The sequence below is a fragment of the Pteronotus mesoamericanus genome, unplaced genomic scaffold (genome assembly GCF_021234165.1).
Source record: "Pteronotus mesoamericanus isolate MK-2021 breed Mesoamerican mustached bat unplaced genomic scaffold, CSHL_Meso_final scaffold_174, whole genome shotgun sequence".
NCBI lineage: Eukaryota > Metazoa > Chordata > Mammalia > Chiroptera > Mormoopidae > Pteronotus > Pteronotus mesoamericanus.
The window spans coordinates 15,571,742-15,597,763 of NW_026555309.1; the positions used below are offsets into that span (position 1 = coordinate 15,571,742).

Here is a 26,022-nt window from a genome sequence, read left to right on the forward strand (position 1 = left end):
GTAGTAAACATTTACGCACCCAAAAAAGGAGCACCTAAATATGTAAAGCAAATCTTGATGAACATAAAGGGAGAGTTCGACAGAAATACAGTTATAGTTGGGGACTTTAACAGCCCTTTGACTTCAATGGATAGATCTTCCAGACAGAAAATCAACAAGGAGATGGCGGCCTTAAATGATATACTAGATCAAATGGATTTAGTTGGTATCTTCAGAGCATTTTACCCCAAAGCAGTAGAATATACGTACTTTTCAAGTACACATTGAATGCTTTTTCTAGGAGAGACCATATGTAAGGACACAAAACAAGTCCCAATAAATTTAAGAAGACTGAAGTCATATGAAGCATCTTTTCTGACCACAATGCAATGGAACTAGAAATCAATCACAAGAACACTGAAAAACACATAAAGACGGGAAAGCTAAATAATATGTTATTAAACAATGAATGGGTCAAAAATGAGGTTAAGGAAGAAGTCAAAAGATACCTTGAAACAAATGAAAATGAGTAAACAACAATCTAAAATTCGTGAGAGTCAGGGAAAGCAGTCTTAAGAGGGAAATTCATGACATTACAGACCTATTTCAAAACACAAGAAAAAGCTCAAATAAACAATCTAACTTTACACTTAAAGGAACTTGAAAAAGAACAACAAACAAAGCCCATAATAGAAGGAAGGAAATAATAAATATTAGGGCAAAAATAAACAAAGAGTCTAAAATAGTGATACAATAATGAATGAATCCAAGAGCTGGTTATTTGAAAAGATAAACAAGGTTGACAAACCTTTAACCAGACTCATCAAGAAAAAAAGAGAGAGGACCCAAATAAATAACATCAGAAATGAAAGAGGAGAAGGAACAAGTGATACCAATGAAGTACAAGGGATAGTGAGAAAATATTATGAACAACTATATGCCAACAAACTGGACAACCTGGATGAAATGTATAAATTCCTAGAACCATACAATCTCCCAAAACTAAACCAGGAGGGATCATAGAGAATCTGAATAGACAGAATTCACCTAGTGAAATGGAAGCAATAATGAAAAAACTCCCCAAAAACAAAAGCTCTGGACCGGATGGCTTCACAGGTAAATTTTATCAAACATTCTGAGAAGAACTAACACCTCTCTTCAAAGTATTTCAAAAAATTCAAGAGAAGGAAGGCTCCCAAACTCATTTTACAAGGCCAGCATTATCCTAATTCCAAAACCAGATAAAGATACTACAAAGAAAGACAATTATAGGCCAATATCCCTGATGAACACAGATGCTAAAATCCTCAATAAAATATTAGCAAACTGAATACAGCAATGCATCAAAAAGATCATACACCATGATCAAGTGGGATTTATTCTGGGAATGCAAGGTTGGTACAACAATCGCAAATCAATAAATGTACTACACCACATAAACAAAATGAAGGATAAAAACCACATGATAACAATAGATGCAGAAAAAGCATCTGATAAAATCCAGCACCCAATTATGATAAAAATTCTCAGCAAAGTGGAAATAGAAGGAATATACCTAAACATAATAAAGGCCATATATGATAAATCCACTGCCAGCATCATACTCAATGGGCAAAAATTACAAGCACTCTGCTTAGGACTGGGAACGAGACAGGGATATCTGCTTTTGCCTCTCTTATTCACCATAGTACCGGAAGTCCTAGCCACAGCAATCAGACAAGAAGAAATAAAAGGCATCCAAATTGGAAAGGAAGAAGTAAAACTGTATTTGCAGATGACGTGATACTGTACATAGAGAACCCGAAAGATTCCACCAAGAAACTACTAGAACTGATAAATGAATTCAGCAAAGTAGCAGGATACACAATCCCTTATATTCAGAAATCAGCTGAATTTTTATATGCCAATAACTAACAGAGAGGGAAATGAAGAAAACAATCCTATTCACAACTGCTTCAAAAAGAATAAAATACCTAGGAATAAACCTAACCAAAGATGCAAAAGACCTCTACTTGGGGAATTATAAGACACTGAAGGAAATGAAGAAGATACAAATAAGTGGAAGCATGTTCATGGACAGGATGCCGTGTTCATGGACAGGATGAATCAACATTATTAAAATGTCCATACTACCCAAAGCAATCTATCGATTCAACACAGTTCCTATCAAGATTGCAATGACATATTTCACAGAACTAGAACAAAGATTTCAAAAATTTATATGGAACTACAAAAGGCCCCACATAGCAACAGGGATCCTGAGAAGAACAAAGTTGGAAGAATCAATCTTCCTAATATCAAACTATACTATAAGGCTATAGTAATCAAAACAGCATGGTACTGGCATAGAAACAGACACATAGATCAATGGAGCAAAATAGAGAGCTGAGAAATAAACCCACACCTTTATAGTCAATTAATTTTTGGCAGAGGAAGTAAGCACAATACAATGGGCTAAAGATAGTTTATTCAGTAAATGGTATTGGGAAAATTGGACAAATACATGCAGAAGAAAAATGAAACTAGACCACCTTCTTATGCCACATACAAGAATAAATTTAAAATAGATTAAAGACTTAAATGTTAGACCTGAAACCATAATAATCATAGAAAAAAAACACAGGCAGCAAAATTTTGGACATAGCTCAGCAATATTTTATCAGATGTATCCACAGGGAAGAGAAACAAAAGAAAAAAATAAACAAATGGGACTACATCAAATGAAAAAGTCCTTGCATGGCAAAGGAAAACATCAACAAAATAAAAAGACAGCCCACAGAATGGGAGAACATATTTGCTGATACGTCTGATAAGGGGTTAATATCCAAAATTTATAAAGAACTTACAAAACTCAACACCAAAAAGAAAAAACCCAATTAAAAAATGGGCAAAGAACCTGAATAGACACTTCTCTAGACAGGACATACAGTGGGTCAACAGACACATGAAGACACTCAACGTCACTAATCAGAAAAATGCAAATTAAAACAATGAGATACCATATCACACCTGTCAGAATGGCTATCAATAAATCAACAAACAACAAGTGCTGGCAAGGATGTGGAGAAAGTGGAACCCTCCTCCACTGTTGGTGGGCATGCAAATTGGTGCAACCACTGTGGAAAGCAATGTGGAGGTACCTCAAAAAATTAAAAATGGATCTGCCTTTTGACGCAGCGATCCTGCTTCTGGAAATATATCTGAAGGAACCCAAAGCACTAATTTGAAAGAACCTAAGCACCCCTATGTCATTGCAGCATTATTTACAGTCGCCAAGATAGGGAAGCAGCCCATGTGTCCATTAGAGAATGAGTGGATAAAACACCATGGGACCCTTACACAGTGGAACTCTACTCAGCTGTAAAATCTAAGAAAGTTTTACTCTTTGTGACTATATGAATGGACCTAGAGAACATTATGCTAAGTGAAATAAGCCAGTCAGAGAAAGACAAGTACCATATGACTTCACTCATACATGGACTCTAATGAACTAACTGAACTAACAAGCAAAATAGAGACAGACTCATAGACAGCAGGGTGACAGCTAAGGGTGGAAGAATTGAAAAAAAGGAAAAAGGACGAATGGACTTGGACACCATTGTGGTTACTGTGGGGGATTGCGGAGTATAAGGGGACTAAACAGTAATAAAAAATACAACAAAGAAATTATTAAATAAAAAAAATGAATAAATAGAAAAGAAATTACCAAATTATTTCAAATTAATCCCAATACAAATATTTTACTATAGAATAAAATGTAACTGAATACAGAATAAAGCTACTTATTATTTATTCATTTCAGGGTAGGATAACGGTGGAGAATATAATACAGTTCAAATAAAGCAGTTACCTGGCTTGACAAAAAATAGATACTTGCGAAAGGCAGAAAATTATTACAGCATTGAAAATGAATGGGCAAAACATCTTATAGGTTTTACAGATTTTGCATTTTAAAATTATAGCTCATCAGAAACTATGCTTTTCTTCTACAATGATACTAAAGTAATTGCATTTTGGCTTAAATTACAACTGATAATTTATCCCTTTGTACACAAACAGAATATTCTTTCTACATTTTAGATTAGAAACTGTACAATATTAAAAAGCTTATAAAGTAAATTGCCCACAAAAATATGAAGTCATACATACGTATCTGACATTGGGGAATTATTACAATTACTATGTTATAAAATGCCAAACATGGGCATTCTATCCAAGTTATAGGATAATTATGATGAAATAATAAAGTATATATTCAAGCTAATAATTTAGTAAATTTGTTCATTTGAATAAAAAGCAAACATCACCATTATGACTATGTGCCAAATTCCACGGGGTTCAGAATGTGTAGACTTTGTTGCTGTGCTATTTTTATGAAATAGGTGACTTCAATCCAAATCCTTTGCTGTTTCTGGATTCATTACAGTGAGATAAAATTTTAGGGAGTAAACATTTTTATTGAAAGATAAGATCTTCAATACACGTATTCAATAAACATATTCTTAATACAAATGGGAGTATCTGCCCGCAGATTTGTTCTGTTGCAATGCTAGACTTACTAAAGTAAGTCGTACCCAAGTGCAAATGTGACATGGCTAGGAAAAAGATTTTAACGACCAGATTTTTCTCCTTTGCTTAGGTGGCTGGATTCAGCATAAGCCTAGGCAGACCACAGCTTTCCTTCCATGACTCCCTTTCAGCATGCCTTGTGTCCCACATCTGAACTATTTATTAGACCCATACACTAAAGAGCTTTTGGCAGACTGGGAAGCCCCCAGAATCTCTCGAAGGTAGAGGGCAATTCCGAGGTAACTGGTTTCCTGAATGTGCTGCTGCCGCGGGGTCCTCCCGCTCTCGCTGATGTCAGGGTCAAAGAGGAGTCAACAGGCTGGTTCGGCTAAGCTTTATTTCTCTTTTCATACACTTATTTAATAAACAATATGTCAATCTGATTCTACCAGAAAAATCAACAGGCTGCCTGAGAAAATATCCTACTTGCTGTTCATTTTACTTGATTAGAGTTTTAGCCTTTAAAGGCTACAAAGTATTGAAAAAACCAATCACCTGTCTGTATTAGGATCTTCCCTTGTGATTTTAGGTGCAGCCAAAAAATTTTTATATATAAATGGGTATTTGTTAAATTACAAACTAAATGACTTCTGATATCTAAATGAACAAAAGGGGAAATAAGCTAAAATCTGTAATAGATACTTATCATTATTGTACATAGTATCACTTTAAGTTGGTGAGGTAAGATCAGATACAGGCAGTGTATTTATTCACAGAATACCTGTACTCCTGAAAGCCCTTCGGTTAGTCACGGCTCACACGGTTCCGCCATACCTAGACTAGTATCTTTCGCAGCAACAGCTCTGACTGGACGAGGTGGTGTGTACACCCCTCAGGGACCTCTGCACCGGCCGGCTCTATCCCCTGATAGGGGACGTTTATGCTAAGTGTACTGGCAGTCAGTAATACTGCAGTTGTTCATGAATGGCTATAAATTGGTATAAAACTCTGTAACTAAACTGCCTTAAAACGGGAGACAGGCGGGCAAAGAAGTATTTGGATAACTTGTTACCTTACTTACAAAGTGAAACGTCCATATATCAAAAGGGGACTATTTCTAAAATGTTAAATAAAGCACATTATCTTCGTAAGTCCATTTGGTCTTTGAAAGTGGGTACAGTCATTAAGTGAAATTTCTTGTCTTTTTACAAAGGGCACGATACTGCTATGTACCATTACCTAAATATTATGATAATTAATGGATATTGCTTTCATGGATGCATTAGTCTGAATGTGAAAAGTCTGCATTCTTAATGTCTACCACACACCCAACGCAGCTGATGAGCGCTCTGAAGGTCAGTCAGTTCTTCAACAGTTCTCCAGCTGCACTGGCAGGCATATGCCCGTGCTCCTTTCTTCTTTACCAACTTTGTTTTTAATTTGTGGAATTCTGGCATGTTGTTCCTATTGGTAAAACATGAATGTTTTAGAATAGTGGCTTTGTCAGTGCTTCATGACTTAAAAAAAGTTCTAATTGTTTTAATTTCCCATCTTTATAACATCTGAACATTAAACAACCTTGGTTCCCCTCACACAAACAACAGAAGATATGCTTCCATGCTCTTTCTGGTGGTATTTCCTCGGTAACGAGTACTTTTTAATGGCAGTTCTCTAGGCCTGTTTATTAAGGCCGTTTAGAATACAATGAACTAAAAAGCTGAAGAATTATTGGTTTGTCTTATCAGAGATGATATGACACGAGAATAGAGTGAAAAGTATGGTGGTTCATCTCCTACCTAAGAACTCGTTATCCCATATTCTAAAAGTCTATAACATGGCAAATGGAGGGGCTATAAGAAGCATAAAAATAATAGACTCCTGATAGGTTAATTACAGAAATTTTTCATGAATAGAGAAAAAGTGCCTGTTATTTCTACATGTTGAACTGACATTATATATTTCATTTTTAAATGATATTTATTTAGAGTATCAGCAACAAAATAAATGCTTATCCTATATTAAATGAAAATTTTAAAATAATTAAATCAATTGGTAGAATCATCATGAAAAATGATAACCATCTGACTTGATGCAATTATAAAAAAGAGTAGTTTAATTAATTGAAAGTCAATTACCATTTTCATGATAATGTATACACTGAATTTATATAACTATTCTCTGGCAGCAGAAAAGTAGGAAAATTCAAAATGAAATGATTAAAAATGCAAAGTAAAGTGGTGAAATACAGTATAAATATTAAAAAAAGAGATAGTCCTAGCTTTGCTTTTTATGCCACTCAGCAGAAGGCAGGCTATACAGTGCCCTCTGGTGGCCAACGGACACCACATTCAATGCTGCATTATACAAAAAACCGGCACAAGTTAGAAGGTTAGAACCCAACAAAAACCTGAGAAATTTTCCAGGTCAGCTGTCTGATTTCAGGAAGCTGAGACTTTACCAGCTAAATGACTTAGCTAGGGTTACAGTAAGCCAGGGGAAGAAATGAATCACCTAAGTTTTATTAGAAAGAAAACCCCTTCACAAAACTAAATGTGTTCAATGAAGATTAACTATTAAATACAAAAAATGTTCTTTGCTCAATCTAAAATATATTTGGACAAGTTTAACATCTGATATCTGATTGATTCCTTAACTGGAGATTTTAGGAGTAGGAATCATGAATAGCCAGAGAACTAATGAATACATTTCAAATGCTTTTAAAGAGCACATATATCTTAGAAGCTTAGAAAGAAAAATAATTTCATTATTTCTCATACAGAAAATGATTTAACAGAAACATAAAAGCAGTTTATTCAGCTATTATGACACAATGACCAAGTGCAGATTATACTTCTTTTATAAAGTTCTAGAACTTGTCAAAGCCAAAACACATTTCTTTCCCTCATTTATAAAATAAGGACAGTAAAATAAACAGCAGTACGACGTTCACTGTGTCATCAATGCTCAGACTGGTGCCACTAAAATAAATGGCTCCCACGTTCCGCTGGCCATTCTGCGGCCCTCTGCAAGCCTTTGGCTTGCTGTCAGTCAGCACCTACTCCTGGATTCTCTGCGCGATTATTCCCTCCCTGCCCCAAGTATTTCTCCTGCCTTCCATTCCTTTCCTATGAGCAGATGACATCCCATTCACAAAGCCAGGCGTCAGATGTGAAAAGCCTTCCACCTCCCAGCTTTCCCCATGAATGTATGAGTATCTTACCGCCTTCCACCCAAAGAGGGTGCGGGCTTCTCTTCCTTTTCAAGGCTCACTTCCCATGAGCACTCTGGACCCCAAAGCCTCCAGATCTTGTTACTCACATCTTCTCACCCTCCCTTATCTGCCCTACCTCTCACAGTATCAAAGCACCTCCTATCTTAACTAAATGATCCCTTAACTCTGCATTCACTGACCGCTTCCAAATTGCTTTCCTGGGTCGTACCATCCAATCTCAGTTTCAACTACCATGCTGCATGTTGTATTTCCTACCAGAGCTCCAGAGCCACAGTTTCAACAGCTCCCATAAATGAACACATAACCTCTTTCTCAAAATCTGCTCGTAAATTCCCTTTATCAATGGAGAGTATTATCATCTAGCTACGTAAACCAAGAGAGAAACCTGGGACATCGTCTGAGATGACGTTTGTCGCTCACTTTTCGCAGCCAGGCTACCTCTAAAATCTCTTAAATACATCTACTCCTCTCTACCCTCCTCACTGACATAATTCAGCTCTTGACTTCTTTCCCACTGGATTATCATAACATCCTTCCATAATCCACATGATTCTGAACTGACCTGGTTCCCATACATTCAAACTCTATTCAGATCTTTCCCCTGATTGAAAGCCTTCAGTGGTTACCTACTGCCTAAAAAATTTAGTCCAGAGTCCTCATGTTTGCTTTCCTGGATCTGCTCTTTTCAATCTCCCTTCTCCTACTTCATTCACCTCTTGCTATCTCCTGTTCTTGTATCTATTTTTCCACAGTCCAAACTACTTGAAAGTTCTCAAACATGCTATGTGGTTCCAGCTGTGTCTTTAAAATACCCTGCCCATCTTATTGGCTAGGCAGACTCCTGATTATTCTTCAAGACTCTGAAGTCTTCCCTGATACCTCAGGATAAAGTATATTCACCTTATCTTGTGATACTGTCTTTCAACCTCTACTGTCACATTTATCACACGATGTTATAATATGATGTTGCTCCCTGATCAAAAGTGCATTACTTGAGAGTAGAAACTGGGTGATATTTATCTTGTGAGCCCACTACCTAAGAATGCCACAGACCAGATGTTGAATAATGTCTCTTTGATAAAGAAACACTAATAAGCTCTACAAAATAAAAATATCATATCAATGATTTATATTCTGATGATGGTGACAGACTTTTTCCTTATTTGCTCCATTCTCTTACCTCCCAAGTATTTCTAAGTATTTTGAAGGCTGAGACAGTAATTTCTGCTGATATAAATAATAATTACTTGTTATTTGCTTTAAAAAATATTGTATTTAGTATATTACAGAAAGACAAATAATAAATAGCATTTATTTTTAACAGTATAATAAGTCTTCTAGTTCTCATTGTTTTATCTAAAAGCACTTTTTTTTTTTAAGCCAGGCTGCCACACTCGAGCCCCATTCAGCTACGCCCTTAGCTCTGGGGGGAGCTGTGGCCCAGGCTCCGAGGGATGCTGCTGCCTGAGCCGCCAAAGCCCCCCCGGGGCTGGCACCAGAGCTCTGACTCCTGTGACAATGGCAGTGGTTTGCAGTCCGGGGGCTCTGGCTGTGACCACAGTTCTGGGGGTGGCTGCTGGCCTGGAATCTAACGCTAAACAGAGCCCCAAAGAGGCACGGGAAAGCCCTAGCTGGATGCAGCCTTCCCCAGACACCCCGTTCTCGCTTTCCTGGTTTGAGCTGGGATGCTCCCAGGGAGGGCTCCGAGCTCTCCAGAGGGACTTCCGGTCCGACGTCCAAGGTCTCACACTCTCCCACCCCCTGCACCTGACAATGATCGGCTGTGCCTGTGCTTGACCCCGTGAAAAAAACAAAGCTTCTTTTCCTCATTAACAAACAAATACACAAAAACAGGCTGCCACAGATCTAGAGTAAACCAACTGATGTTCTTAATAATTCTGAGACACTGCAAGTTTCTTAAGTACCATCTAAATCAACAGAAAGCTTACTTAATGCCTATGCGCACCCCAGTTTAGATAGTACATGCATTCTATTAATCTATCAATAGTTTTATAAAAATTGTTGGTTCATCTTGGTGACATATTAATCACTCATTAGATTAACCAGAAGACAGGATCTAGCAGAGGATTTAGAAAAGTCAGAAAAGGCAAAACAGACATGAAATTAAAAGTTACCTTTTCCAACTATGGGATTAAAGTAGGCTAACCTGACCTGGGATTTTGTGATTGCAGTAGGCCTCTTAAATTATAATTTTTCCATGTATTTATTTATACATTTTAATTTTGTGTACGTGTGTGTGTGTGGAGAGGATTTAAAATTCTCCTAAGATTTGCAAAGCAGTTCTTGATGCGAGAAAGTTTAAAAACTATTAAATTAGAAGAGCCTCCTAGGGCTTTCCATGAGAATGGGTGCCCGAAGAGGTGCGGACGCCTCATCCTTTCTTTATGCTGTTGGACAGTGTTGCAGTTACAGTCTGATTACTTGTATCTGAAAGTATAGTTCTGATCTAGGTACAGGATAGGGGAGCCAAAAATGCATGACTATGCTTTATTAATTTTTAACTCTAAATTTTTATTTAAAAATATGGTTATAGTTTGTCTATTTTTTATAGCTTATATAACATGTTAAAAATATTAGTTATTTAGTAGTGTATCAAAATGTACAAAATTGCAAAAGTCTGAGTAAGATTGTCTTGGCCACAAGGAGGGAGGCAGACATACATCAACCTAAGGTTTTCCATCGTGCATTACAGTGAGTCCTATAATCGGTACAAAGTGCTGTGGACACACAGGAAAGGATGAATTTACTTCCAAGTTGAGAATGGTGGGGGAATCATGCAAGATGTATAATGAATTGTACCCTGAGGGAGAGGCAGGGTTGAGGTGGATAAAATGGGAAAGTGGAGAGCTTGCACAAAGTCACGGGGAATGGAAGTATTGGGTAATTTGATGTAACTAAAATCTTGTGAAGGAAAGACAAAGCTGGATGATAGACAGGGGCTGGAGTGTGGAGGGTCCTGGGTGCCACCCTGAGGAATTTTGACATGATTCTGGTAAGCAGAAGGGTTGTGTGTAGGAGAATGGCATGCTCTTTTTATGCTTTCATTCTCAGCAAGGAAAAGGTGGGCTGAAAGAAAAGGCTGTAGGCAGAAAAGTCAGTGAGAAGGCTCTATACACTTGTCCAGAAGTAACATGTCCTTACCTGGACTGATAACAAACAGATGGAAAAAAGGAGATGGATGAGAGAAATACTGAAGAAGGAGAGGCCACATAATCTGCTTAAGTCCACCAAGAGAGATTATAGCAAAATAATAAACGTAAAGTTACACTTGGTACATTTTTTACAGTGAAATTCTTTAGAAGCATACCTGAAAAACATATAATCGCATGATCTGTCCCACATATAATCATCATAGCTTTCTACCCGGAAATCACATGCTATACAACGTAGATGGTCACATGCTCTGTTCAGAGAAAAAAAACTGTACATTAAAGATTATTGGCACATTTAAATATAAAAATATTGTGATTTATTTATATGATATACCACGTATTACAAATTATTCAGTAAACAACCAAAAAGTAAAGATTAAACTGTTTATAAAGGACTGATTATATATCTAAACTTTCAGATAAAATTTCTATTTTTTTCAAGGTTAAATTTCTACACAAACCTATTTTACTAAGACCTTATACACTGATACATACATGCACACATGTAAGAAACAAAATGGATGTGTAGATCTTTTAGGTCAATGGTTTTAAAATTGTGTCTGAGGAGATCTTCACTTAAGCTAACTTCTTTAAGTTGTTTCTTTTCCTATTGAAATTTTCAAGGATGCCTCTATCACAGAATTTGCCACATTATTTTGAAATGAATCTGTCTTCCCTCATAAGCCACTTAAGTGATAGGATATTCTTATTTGTTTCTGTTTCCCCGGGAGTTGGCATTAATGCATTTACTCACTTATTCACAAAATACAGGATGAGGCAAAAGTAGGTTTGTAGTTGTGAGTGCACAAAACACAATTCATTCTTGTATTATTATTTATTGTTATATTATTTTTCATACAAACAACTGTAAACTTACTTTTGTCTCACCCTATATTTACTGAAAGCCTGCTATGTGCTAGTGAGATTTTGTTCTCATGGAGCTTAGATTCTAATGAGAAAACAATACTCATCTCAATGTTAGAGGGTACAAAATGCTTCAAATGAAATAATAAGTAGAATAGGGAAAATAAAATTGAGCACTAGGAGAGAGTGAATTGCAATTTTATTTATTTTTTATCCTCACTTGAGGACATTTTTTCATTGCTTTTTTAGACAGAGAGGAAGGGAGAAAGAGAAACATCGATGTGAGAGAGAAGCACTGACTGGGTGTCTCTCACATGTGCCTGAACTGGGGACTGAACCTGCAACCCAGGCATGTGCCCTGACCAGGAATCGAACCCACAACCTTTAGGTTATGGGAATGACACTCCAACCGCGTCGCCCTGGCCAGGCTGTAGGTTGCAATTTTAAATAGAGTGGTCTACAAAGGTCTACAAAGGCCTCAGCTACACCTACAAAGAGAAGGTGTATCTGAGCAGTTTAAATGGAAGTGGTGGCTGGCCAAGGAAGTGAAGTGAAGAGAATGTTCTATTTAAGAAGAGAGAAATAAAACATGTTTGTATGTTGATGGCAAAGGTGTAGTGAAGAACAAAATGCCGATAGATGCAGGAAAAAGGGTAGAACTGCTAAATTATGCTTTTAAGTAGAATTAGCCTATTATGGTTACTTAGTGAATATCTAAGGAATTCAAATGCCAAGCAATTCTTAAACTCATATACTAAAAAGAAACCTTAGAAGTAAAATGATAATATATGACGATATTTTGAACTGCTGCTGTAAACAATTTGATTTGTATAATAACTTTAAAGAAACCTCCATTGTTTGAAGTATTTAAAAAACTAGAAATCAATATAGATATATTTGATTATTTAAAAATTAAAAGGAAATAAGAATTTTAAGATACCCAAAACCGAGTTTTTAAGATACCTGAGACAAAGTGAAAAATAGAGAGGAAGAAAACATTTTAGCACATAGTCCAATACTTCTACTATACAAAGAGTGTTAACAAATGACTAATAAAGAAAAAGCTTAAAAAATATATCAATCTCACTAAAACAGGTATCATGGAATCATAGTTAAGGATGTAGACTCAGAACACAGATCGCCTAGGTTCAACTACTGACTCCACTATTTACTAGTTGTATAACTGTAGTCCAGTAACTCCTCGGGGACTCAGTTCCCCCGTATGTAAAATGGGATACCAAGAATTCGCATACATCTCTTAGAATTAGTATGAGGCCCTAATGAGTTAATATTGGTAAAGTGCTCCTATCAGTGCCTGGCACACAGTGGTTGTTAAAAGGTAAAATATAACAAATAATTAAAATTTAAAGCAACAACAAAATTTTTAACCAATTTAATTTAGCAAAAGTTAGCACTCTCAGACATTTCTGGTGGATATGTGAACTGCTTTAACCTTTGGGACTATTTTAAAGTTAAAATTACCCCTCGCTGTTGGACTTACTATCAATCCCATATTGGGGAAGCTACTGTATATATAAAAGCACCAATCTATGCATATATCTCAAGAATTTCTACTGCAGTATTGCTGAAGTGGTAAAAAACAAGATACTGCTCAGATACCGACCAAAAAGGGAAAAGACTGAATAACATGCAGCATATTTAGACTATAGAATATTAGGCAGCTGATAAAGAGAATTAATTTATCCACTGACCTAGAGGGATGTTGAGAGCAAGGTGCGTAGTAACATATATAGCATGGTCCAATTTTTGTAAAAACAACCAAAACAATTCCTACACAGGTATTTATAGGGTAGGAACATGGACAAAAACGAGGAAGGTAATAAACTATGCAGCTCACAATGGTTGTCTCAGGAATGGAGGAGAGGGAATGAAATTATTATCTCTGTATTTATACATCTTTCAAGTGTGTTTTTACTTTTTTCAATAAGGATATAACCCTTCTGAAATTAAAAAATAATAAAATAAAACCCATCATTAGTATTTTTCTTATTTCCCTTAAAATTCAAATATGGTAACTTCAAAATTGCAAATATTTTGGTCTAAAGACTCCTTTGAGAATAAATGCTTTCTATTTCTAAAATTATAATTAATCATAACTAAACATGCAAAATTTATACAAGTTTCACAAGCAATTCCATATTTTCTTTTAAACTGTTAGCAATTTATGAAGTTGTATTTGTACATGTGGAAATTCAACACAATTATATTGGTACACATTTAAACTTGGATTTTGAATGTACAAGTCAGGAAATGCAAAATGATGGTTCCCAAAGCTGCCATAACCTGCTTTCTTATGCATATGTAGTTTATTACATGATTGCACAGAGTGTTAACTTTAATGCCTTAATACATATGTGCAATTTGGCTGAATTATTGCTGTTGTGGGAACTATAATTTTGAATTTCCTGACATTTTGTATGTGTAAAATCTCAACCATAATGTTAAATACAGCTTTTTAATTTAATTTAAAATTTAGTAGTTTATTCAAATCTATTCACACTACTACATTTTCCTACAAACACTGTCCTTTGAGAAAAATAAAACTAACTTGCAGCTAAGAAATCATTCTGCTGTTACAATTCACTTTGTTAGATCATAATTAGTACCAGTCTATGGAATAATCCAGTCTTGCAAGTAGTTTAAAAATAATTAGGAGTAAAATTCGATTTGGCTTGAAAATAAGGCCTTGGTTTTATCTATACCTTATTAATGCCACCATGCTTGCTGCTGCCTCTCTTTCTCCTTTCCACCAACTGGGTCAAAGACTCAAATCTCGACACTCTAAAGTCATCGAGTATTACTTCCAACCAGAACTCTACCCATAAATTAAACATAAAACACACGGAAAATAGGCAGAATAGACTAAACCTCATTTATGCCCTGGGCATGTAAATCAGTGCTTATTTTCAGGGCTTAAAATTATTTCTCTACCATAACTATGTGTAACTGGAGCATATCTGGAATAAAGTCACGATTCCAATGAAAGATCAATTGTCAGGTTTCTTTCTCTTAAATGTGGAGGGAATAGAATATAAAGATGTCACCGCTGGTGTTGTCCCTTTGTTCAGAATCTTTATCAGTTTAAAAATGTTTACGATGGGAATGCCCCATACATAGCCCAACATAGTCTGTCCAGACCCTGTGACTCTCAGTTATACCTTGTCAGATCTACACAGTAGATTACAGAGTCTTGATGTCTGGACAGCTGGGAAATAACAGCAGCTGCAGCAGCAAAAACAGCGAAGATTCTCCTTACATACATTACATGGCCTTCAACAAATTGGTTTGCTAGAAAGCATAATGGAACAGGAATCAAGTTACACATGTGAGTCCTTGCTTTGTAATACTCCATGCGACGTTGGGCAAGGCACACTACTTGGGAATTATTAACAAGTTCTCTCTTAGCCATTTATTTCACTGAATTTTGTCCATTCTAGATTCCCAGTAGCTCAAATGTGACACCTTTTCCCTACAGCCACTGCCACCACTCAGATCACAGCCAGCACTATTGTATCTTTCCTGGACCACGGTAACTACTGTCTGCTGACTGGTCTCCCTGGGTCCGCTTCCTGTCCTGCCTCTCCAGCTTCCAATCCATGTGCTATTCAGTAGCCAAAATAACTTTCTTTAGAAACACAGCATGATTAGGTGACTCCATCTGTTAAAAACCAACCAATCAACCAACCACCTACCAATGGTTTCCACTGCATATATGACAAAACTTTTGCTAAAATCTTCTAAAGGACTACAGGACCGCGGACCAAGTGTCCCTCAACTACCTCTCCAGCCCCATCAGCAGCCATTCTGTCCCCTACTCACTATGCCCCAGCTCCCCTGGCTGCTCTCTGCTCCTCCAACGCTCCTTCCCAGCTCATGGCTCACTCAACATGGCGTGCCCTCTGGCTCCAACGGTCGCCTTGTTTTGCTTAACTCCTACTGATTTTTCATATAATACTCTGATTCAGTGTCACTTGTTTAGGGAAGCATTTTCTAACCCTTCACATTAGGTGGGGTGTCAATTATCTATGCTTATAGTATTGTGTACTCTCCCTCTGCATTACATGTTATCTGAAAATTAAATACTTATTTGTGAGATTATTTGTTTAAAGTCTCTCTCCTCATCTAGACTGAAAGCTCACTGAGCGCAGGGAAGTGCTCATTTATTGTACACTACGAAGTGTTCACCCAAAACCTAGGACCAAGCAAGCAGGTGGTTAATTAATACACGTTTGATGAGCATAATACAAGTGCCTCAATTGCCTCATTTATAAAATAGGGTTAAAAATTCTTGCTCTATCTACATCTTGTTTTTTTTTCCTGTGTAGCAGGTGAACCAATACATATCTATAAAAAAGTGCACTGGACAGTATACATTCTTCACTCATAAAATGTTTTACATGCACATGAACAAGTATGTGCTTGCTTTTCCTGTGGGTGCAGATCTGTGTCATGAAAAGGGTGATTGTATCTTTGTAACAGGTGAGGAAGAAAAGATCTGTGAATATAAATATTTACCTGTGTATATATATACAAATCGTATATGTTTTCTGCTCTTGCAGCTGTGAAGAAGTTAGGGATGGCGTTTGATGGGTTTTGCCATTTTTGTGGATCAATATTATGTGATAGGATCCTCAAGCTACATAAGAACAGGCCATTCTTTTGTCTACTGAAATTCTATCTGGAACAGACTCATCTGTGATAGAACTAAATCAAAGGACCTATAAAAATACTATATAAAAGAAAATCTTAATGAAATATTTACTCTTGGGAAGAAAAACAAAATATATTGTCTTAAAGACCATCTTTAAAATCAGAAGACACCTGTACGTAAACCCTGATACATATTTCCTGAGTTAGAATGGAAAGGTAATAGCAGAATATAGGATTCCTGCTGCTGAAATATAATAATTATTGGCTTGGAAATGGAAATGACTAAGATGAGTCCCACTGAGTTGACAGATAAGTCAGGACTGATAGCAACCAAACTATATTCTTCCCTAAGGGCAGTCTGCACCTCTAATTCTTTATATAGACAGTCCTCACTGCATGGTGATTCCAGTGCTCTCAATTCTTATTTAAAACCTGTATAGCGGGCAGCACCCCAGCAGACTGCTATTCGCCTGCCTACTGCCTGGTTTCTGGTACAGACTCCCCCAGACTCCCTTTGGTCTTAGAGCCCTTCATTCCAGTACCACCACAATGCTCCAACAATGTATTTTTAGATCTCAGTTCTACTATTCAATATAACAGTTATCCCTCCTGAAATGTGGTCAACATGCAATCACATATCTTAAGTCTTTTCTTTCTTAAAAAATTAACAGAAAATAAAGTGTTTTAACTAGACAAAAATGTAATAATCTAGGTAAGTAGGCCTCTGCAAAGATAAAACCAAAAGTATGAGGACAAGAGAAAGATTTGCTTAAAACCAATCTGTCTCCCCATATTACGGCAATGGAAATGGAATGTGCTAGGAGTGAGGCTGATAAGGGGTTGGTTTAGGTGGCATCATGACCATTAGAATGCCCCGAAAGGCGTACTGAGGGAGACAGTGAGTGTAAGAAGGGTGGGGGAAGAGATAAAAAGAAAGGAGGGTTTCTGCTTTTTAAATATGTAAAATCAAGTGACTATGAGAACTTTTAGGGTACTGCAGACCTGCAGCTTCTCATGCTGATTGTTTGGCCAACTCAGGGTTAACACCTCATGCAGCTGAATGGCCGCATTGCTTCATCCCTGTCTTACCAACGGGCTTCCGCTGCCCAGAAGGAAACAACGGCAAAGAAGCTCACGCTTCTCATGTCCTGTGGAAATCAAGCTGGAGCTAGAGTGATCTGGGCACTTCAAGTGGGGCTCAGAAAAAGGCATCAACACAATGAACAACACAAATTCAACACCAACGCTTTCAGCAGCTATTGCCCAAGAGTAACAAAGATTTCAGTAAAGTACTCTTGGATTGGCTAGTAAAATATACTACTCATTATGAAACAGACTGATGCCAAGATAAGAACTATGCTTTAACAACAGCGTATCAATTTGGAAAACCTAGTAAGAAAGTATATTTCTGACACCCTACCTCTGTGAAGTTGTTGTTCCAACACCGCATGGAGCAGTGCTTCCACCTAGGTACACGGGGCTGCAACTAGACAAGGTCAACAGGCAGGAGAAAAAGAAAATCACAGCAAGGAAGAAAAAGGAGAAGTTAATTTGACCTTGTTGACTCTATAGTCTTCTAATCAAATTGTATATTTTCCTGACCAAGTCCACTGTTCTAAAGAAGAGGTATATTTATTCCAGGATCACTGCTTTATTGGATATAACCTGTATATTCAGGAACACTCAAGGAGTTAAAATGAGTCACAGAAAAATGTATTTGCCAAATAATGTAAGGGACAAAGTAAATACTGAAGAATATAACAGAACATTAATTTTGAGAAACTGTTCACACTTTTTTTTTTCACATGGCAGAAAATTATTTATAATAGCAATAATCCCTCATTCGAGTTCCTCTATACTAAGGGGCCACAGACTATAAGAGCACTGAAGATACTGCTATTGGTCTTTCTCCTGAAAGCCAATCAGTGCTTTGTTGTTTAACGTCCCTGTGTTTAAATGGTAATAAAATCTACTAGTCTATGCTCATAGTGTTTGCTTACTAGTGTGTACAATTTACCAAAGCCATCTTGACTTACCTTTTACCAAGGCCTTGAATGGAAGCTCTGACAGATGTGTTACCTGAAGATTTAGATTTTAATTTCTGTTAAAAAAACAAAACAATAAAAGGCCAAGAGTAACTTTAGATAACTGTAACATGAAAACTAATATTCTTTATTTTATAACAGGAATGTTTTTTAAATGACTTAAATAAAAAAATCTATATCATTTTAAACTTCCTGAAATAAAAACAATGATCAAAACCTTTTTTTTTAAAGGCAAAAGGGAAGTAGACTTCCCTGAGGAATTTGCAAATTACTCTGCTAACTTCTGGCCTAGGAAATTGATATATTGCCATTATTAGCATGCTAAGATTTAGAGTCACTTTATAACTCTTCAATTAATACTAGAGTTCAATGATTTAATACGAAGGACCTTCTATTTAAAACCTCATCCTGGAAAAATTCAATTGAGGAGGAAAAAATCCTCAGACTCATTTTTAAAGGCTGTGAATGGTACTCACCTGAACTAAAAATAAACTAACCAAACTCCTGGGTAACTTCAAGAATATTAATTTAGATCAATTGGAAAGGTATCAACTAATAGGTATTTGAGAAAAATGTAGAGCTACCTAGTCACAAGCATACAGTAGTTCCTATATGGTTACATAACATCATCATCATTAGCAGGCATTTATTAAGTGTTAACTGGTATATGGTACCAAACAACATAAACCAACTTACATACTAGGACCACCGCCAAGGAGAGGAAGTGAGATGGAGAAAAGGCAATTTAAATTGTGCAGAGACAAGCCTTCATTTTACCTAGTAGGTGAGGAAATTTAATGGCGGCAAAAATATTTCATTTTACTATTTCTCAACTCTTATTTGATGTTAAACAGAACTGGAAAAAATTTGGGTGCATGTCTCAAAAATAATAATGTGCATGAGTCTGTATTTTTGAAATGTGTTTCATGTACCATCCAGGCTCACGCTTGTGCCTTGAAGCTGGCACACTGTCATGTTTACTGTTGTTTCTGGGCTTTTCTGTGTGGGTCTGAGACTAGCTCAGAAACACAACAGAATGGGCGGGCAGTGGGGGAAGGAGCAGCACCCTGAGGAGCGCGATCTGGCCCCTGGGGACAGCGTGGGCATGGGCTGCCCGCTCAGCCCCTCTTTTCCTCATCCAATCAATGTTTTACATAGAACTGCTCTCCTTCAGAAGTTTATTTGGGTTGCTTTCTCCCTTGCAGGCTGGAAAGCTGGATATAATAACTTAATTAAGGAGCACACAGAAGAAGTACATAGAAGTTTATTTCCTCATGACTGTAACAGTTACTTTTATTTCAAATTTGTATATCTTAAAGCCAAGCCAGAAAAGTATTTCCCTCTGCTTCTGAAATGCCCTGAACTGAAGAAATAGTGCCTCACATACAGTCAAGCACAGTGTAAGTACTTAATAATGAATTGCTCAGGTGATCAATGGATCACAACAAGAATATCATGTAGTTTTTTTTCCCTACTATTAATAAATTAGCATTGTTATTTGGCATTTATGATGCATTCTTGTTCGCAGAGTATTCAATACCATTGCTGTTGGGTTGACATATTAACCAGCTAGGCCATCAGCCTATTAATACCTTGGATGAACTGAAAATGTTAAATTTAGAGAAATAAAGATCTTAAGATCTACACTAGTCAATTTATTTTTCATCTGGTTGACAAAAATGTAAGTGGCCCATATCCATATCCTTACCACCACCACTGCCAGGTGATTTCCAGTGCTCTGTCTTGTTTTACTGTTCCCTGCCTTTTCAAAAACCTCTTTGCTGTTATACTTATTTCTTGGAACTTTTTCTTTGTGGTCCTTGTAATTTAGGCTTTCATTCTGTCTCTTTCTTTAAAAACTAAAGTATATACATTCTCATACTCTGCTGGTAAGAAGAATATAGATGATATAGAACTTTGAAAAACACTTTGGCAATGGGCAAAAAAGCTGAAAATGAGCACACCTTATAACCTAGCAATTCCTCTTCAAGGTTTATACATCCTAGAGAAACCCCCGTATATGGTCAAAAAAAAGAATGCAAAGATAGCTGATGAGGCATTGTTTGTAAGAGCAACAACTGGACATAATTTAAATGTCCATCACCAGGGAAGTGGATAAATTGTGGTAGAATTACATAACAAGCTATTGTACATCAACGGAAATTGTTTATGGTTACCTACCTATGTAATAAGAGTATGGATGGAAAGGGTAGTGGTTACCTCTGGGAGGAAGGCAGTAGAGTAGGATTTGGAGAGTCCTTAAACTACATAATTTTTATTTAAAAAATAAAGAAAAGCAAATATGGAAAAACATTAATATATGTTCAGCATGAGCAGTATGTAGGTGGCCATTATATTATCTTATGAGCTTTTCATAAAGTTGATGTAGATACATGAGCATTTAAATATGTAATATATTAATAATTTACTCATAAGTCATAAGATAATAGCAATGACATTCCATTTGAGATGCTAAGCACATTTGTACATTTGTTTTCAGTCTTTCAGAAGTGTTTTATAGAGTCTACAAATAAATACAGGTAACCAATTTCAACTATGAGTTGATGTTCTAATAGCTTTTCTAATTTCACATTCCTGCTGAGAGACAAACAGCAAAACATATACTGAGAGTTTCTAATATTTTATTTATTCTATTACTCTCAGTGGAATAATTTATTTAGATGATAGTATTTCTCAGAAGGGAAAGGACTATAAATATTTGTGCATTCTGTAAGTTTTCAGATTATTCTAAACATGTCTTAAATAATAAAAAAATCACTGTATATTTCTAACACTTGACTTACAAAGGATTTTTTATCAAAGTTGGGCTCTTCAAATATTTCATTAATGAGACTGTCAAGATCATCTTCTTTTTTAAATGTTTCCGTTGATCTAAAAAACAAAACAAAACAGCTGAGGCTTAAGAGCATATATAGTCAGCCAAGTACATAAGAGTTTTATTTAAATAAAGTCTATTATTAGAGATGATAACAGAAGCATAAATGTGATATTAATTAATTTTTTCCTGCTATGGACAGAGCTTAAGTTTGTTGAGACAAAAATGCTGGTTGTCAGTTACAAATTTATATATTTAACATACAACATTTAAAGCTATACATTATATTAAAAAAAAAGCTGGGCATGTAGTTTTTAAACATCGATCACTTATATTTTGTATCACTTATATTTAAGGTACACAAAATACATACAATTATAAGGAGAACCTGAGAATTATAAACAAAGATAATTTTAATCAGTCTTTCCAATTTTTTCCCCAAGGGTTTCATTGTAAGTCAGATACATCTTTTCTGTAGAGGAGCCAAAACAAACAAACAAACAAACAAAAACACTATTTTTTTGGCAGAAAGTATTTCAACTACCTTTCAACTCCGCATGTAGAGCCATCACAGGAGTATTGATACAAACTGTTACTGCATGAAATTTCAACAGCTAACATTCACTGAATACTTACTATATAAATGAAGAAACAGGGACTGAGAGATTCAGGAACTCATGCAAGATCGTAAGAATAGTGGAGCTTGGAAATGAATGTAGGGCAGTCTCTACACCCAACACTAAGCAAGGTTAACTCTCTTTAGAGAGTATATATGTTACAGGTGCTGTACATCAACTTCTTAAATTCATTGGACCATAAGAATATTTTAGAAGACAGGTTTTTTAGCTGAATCTCAATTTTAGAAATGTATTTACTCTGAAAAATTGTTAATATTAGGACTGTAGCCCTTCTTTGTTATTGCCTGCAATAAGATAATTAATCTGAAGTAAGAAGTCCAAAGGCTGCTGCCTAATAGTGAATGCCTGATTCTACGTATTTTCGGGCTTTGCCTCGTCACTTGTTCCCTCTGTAACTTTTATCCTTAATGTCTGCCACCCTGTACTGGCTTCTTCCCTTGACTCATTGGTAGGCTTAAGACTTTGCTCTTCAAAGAGTCCAAAAAAACCCCTTTTGACACTGCATCCTCTGTCTCCTTTTTAAATCCTCACCTAAGGACATTTTTTTCATTGCTTTTAGAGAGAAGGGAGAGAAACATCAATGCCTCCTGTATGCTCCCAGACCACACCAGGGACTGGGGATCAAACCCGCAACCTAGGTATTTGCCCTGACCAGGAATTGAACCTGCAACCTTTCGGTTAGGGAATGAAGCTCCAACCAACTGAGCCACTCTGGCCATGGTGCCACCCTCTCTTACTATTGAAGAGCAGTTCATATCCATTATTTCTACTTCCTTACAAGTATATTGGATTTAGCATCAGCTGGTGACCTGGATGAGGGTTTCTCAACCTTGAACTACTGACATTTAGGGCCAGATAATTCTTTGGCGTGAGTGCAGGGGTTCCTGTTGTGCATTTTATGAAGTTTTACAGCGTCCCTGACTTCTACCCACTAGATGTCAATAGCACGCCCTTCCCCAGTTGTGACAATGAAAAACATCAAGACTTACAAAATGCCTCTTAAGTGGTAAAATCATCACTGGTTGAGAATTACTAACCTAGCTTAAATTATTTTATCTATCTGACCTTCAAAGGAGATCTAGACAACTATTTAAAACTTCTTTCAGGTATAATAATTCTATCTCTGGCCTCTACATTCCTCAACTATAGTGAAACAATGATTTGGTCACTACTGCCCAAATCACTATATTCAATGGCCTTTCTTAGTTCCAATCCTTTTTAAACTTTTAGAAGAAGTACCTGACTTTGTTGGGTATCAATTCTTTCAGTTTCTTTAATTGCATGATAGCAGGTCCCCTAATGTGTCCTCTTGAAATTCTCTCCTTCTTTGGTTTTTATGATATACTCTCTGGGTTCTGCTCTCTCATGCAATTTCACCATTTCAAGAATCAGATGCAGTCACATTCTACCAAATTAATCAGTACTGTTAGGGACCCACACTGTTTACATAAGATTCTGGTTTATTATTAGATCATACAATTTCATGATACCTACATTTGTCTAGCTTTGCTACAGAAATGAAAAATATGCCATTGTTTCATTGAGAACTTATACACATTTTAAAGGACAGTGTAATATATTTTTATCCTTTGATGCTACAATAATCTTAATTGAAGTCTAATAAATATTTATTGTTTTCCCTGGTAACTTTGCTTCTTAGTTTCATTTTGATTTAAGATAGTTTCAGCCAAAAATAAAAGGTATATTCTAAATAAAAAATATGAACACTTAAAACCCAGAATTAAATGTGAAAGGTATACATGAAAGCTTAAATCTTGATCTATAATGTACTGGTAGAATTGAAAATACGACCTTGGGCAAGTAACTCTTATTTCTAAGTCTTGGCTTGATCAATGAAATGAGGATGATAGTATTCACCTCATATGGTTGTGGAAGTTAAATGAAATATATAAAGCACTCAGCATTCAAAGGACTCAATAAATATTGGCTATTATTATAGCTATTATCTAGGAGGGTATATTACCTGTAAATATTCCCATTGGTATTGTCCTGAACTACTTTATTACTATTGCAGTTTAACCTGCATCAGTCTTTTAAAAACTAATCATATATATCTTTTATCATTTTGAACACTTAAAAAATTGTATATGTTTTAAACAATTACATTATTAGCAGTTGTTCCTGGTACCCAGCTGTAGCATGGTTATTTATTTAATTATTTGCAGAGCTATCATTATAGGAGACAATTTCTGTATTTTAACTCTTATAAGGAAAAGATACAGGCTACATAACTATATAGTCGACAGGTAGTCTCCTGTCAATAAATCCATAATATAAATGGGTTCCTAACTTTTAAATATCAATTTTGGCTCAGGACAAAATCTTAATGTTTGACGTTATATACCAGGTAGGGATGTATTTGGTATTAGGTTTAGCGCCTTTGATGTTGTTGCATAATTTACCTTTATAACTATTGCTATATGAAAAGTTTTAACACGTTACAACAGTACTGGTTTGCTACAGCTTCTATAAATGTTTATTACTGAGTAATCTGATGTAATAAGGTGGGATGGGGTGCTAGAGGCATTATGGATGGATTTTAGTAGGACAGTAACAGGCCACAGTAAGAGGCATAAAAGGACCTGTGTTTGGAGACCACCTGTCTTAGCAGCCCTTTCCATCTTAAGCAGCCTGATGCAAAACACCCTAGTCCTCTGCATGCTAGTTTTCCTAAGACCAACAGGTTCTGGAATGCGCTTCGGTAAATTCTCTCCATTCCCTAAAGCAACGAATAAAAAGAATAAAAGAAATCACAAGGTAACATTACTGTGAGATAGGAATGACAGATGTGCTGGAAGTGGGTACATAAAGATGTCCAGCATTCAAGATAATAATATACAAATTAATTAGTGATATTTGCATAAACATCCAATCCAATGAGCGTTAACCCATTCAAAGTAGTCCTTTTAGTTCGCCCCACATTTATCTTTTCATAATGCTGTCCAGCATTCAACTAATTTTTAGAACTTGTTTTTGAAGTTCAGAAACTTTTCAATGTATTTATCTTCTGAGGGTGAATTTTTTTTTAAACAAATAAATGTCCTTAGAAGTAAGTCTGGTAAATTCGGTGACAACGAAGTTGAGTATACTTCTGGAAACTCACACACACGCTTACCAAAGCAAAAACCACAGATGCAGCCATAAATGAACAAAAATGCCTTTCGTGGGTTGTTCCAAACCTGTGTAATTCCACAAGCGTTTCCAACAGATTCTAGCAAGAGTTACTGCAGAGGCTCTCAGGTCATCACTTTGAAGGACAATTTTGATTCTGACACAAAATTTTGTTTTTGGGATTGAGTGGGGAAATGGGGCGAAGAAGGAAGTTCTCTTATTTTATGATTACACGGAAGAAAAAAGACTGACAAATTAGAAAGGTAGTTTTTCGGATCAAACCCCAAAAGACTTAAGAAATTTCCCTAAATTCTCCGAGCTAAAGAACAAAAATCAGCTAATGACAACAGAATGGAACGATTTTTTCCAACAGTTGGTCCAAGGATTACTCTGCTCGGGGAATGGTCAAAAGTAATAGGCTGAGGTTCTCAGTGCAGGCACCTCATCAGGGGATGAGACCCACCATCGGGGCACGCGAAGAGGGAACCTCTGCGGCGCCCCCTCGCCCCACCTCCATTAGGACTCCCTGTGCTGTGGGTGAGGCCGGGAGCTCCCAGAGGCGGGGCCAGCTCTCGGGCCAGCAAAGGGGGCGGAGTCCGGCCTTGATAAGAGATGCCAGAAGCCTCAAGGAGGTGGAGTTCGGATGCGCACTCAAGGGCAGGGAACTGAGAATCTGGGCCCTAACAGGAAGAGCTGGAGGAGCAGGTTTAGGGCTTGGAGCAAGTTTTACCAGAAGGGCCCACCCCTCCCGTCTGTTAACCTGAGATTCTCTTTCGCCTCGGCTCGGTTCCGGTCGTCGCTGAGAGTGCCGCCGCCGCCGCAGCCTTTGGGCTGCTCAACCGTGCCCAGTCTCAGTGGGTCTGGTCTGCAAAACTTGGACTCAACCTCATCCAAGAGCTTGTCCAAGTCCTTCGCCATCTTGAATGGCTACGTCTTTCCCCAC

General features: G+C 36.7%; 1 protein-coding gene across 1 annotated transcript; it reads right to left on the reverse strand.

Annotated features, from left to right (window-relative positions):
* Positions 1 to 3,798: 3,798 nt before the first annotated feature.
* Positions 3,799 to 26,022, reverse strand: CFAP418 (cilia and flagella associated protein 418). The gene is made up of 6 exons (XM_054590289.1): positions 25,840 to 26,022; positions 21,278 to 21,365; positions 18,465 to 18,529; positions 17,849 to 17,914; positions 11,049 to 11,144; positions 3,799 to 5,952 (listed from the first exon to the last, which is right to left on the reverse strand). Exons 1-6 carry the CDS (start codon positions 25,995 to 25,997, stop codon positions 5,799 to 5,801), a joined length of 627 nt encoding a protein of 208 aa, XP_054446264.1. The 5' UTR covers positions 25,998 to 26,022; the 3' UTR covers positions 3,799 to 5,798.

Excerpts from the sequence above, each read along its gene's own strand:
- CFAP418 (XM_054590289.1), bottom strand. The coding sequence starts at position 25,997 with ATGGCGAAGGACTTGGACAAGCTCTTGGATGAGGTTGAGTCCAAGTTT. Across the intron at positions 21,366-25,839 it reads GAGGCGAAAGAGAATCTCAG|ATCAACGGAAACATTTAAAA; the intron begins GTTAACAGACGG and ends TTTGTTTTTTAG. Across the intron at positions 17,915-18,464 it reads ATTCAAGGCCTTGGTAAAAG|TTGCAGCCCCGTGTACCTAG; the intron begins GTAAGTCAAGAT and ends GACCTTGTCTAG.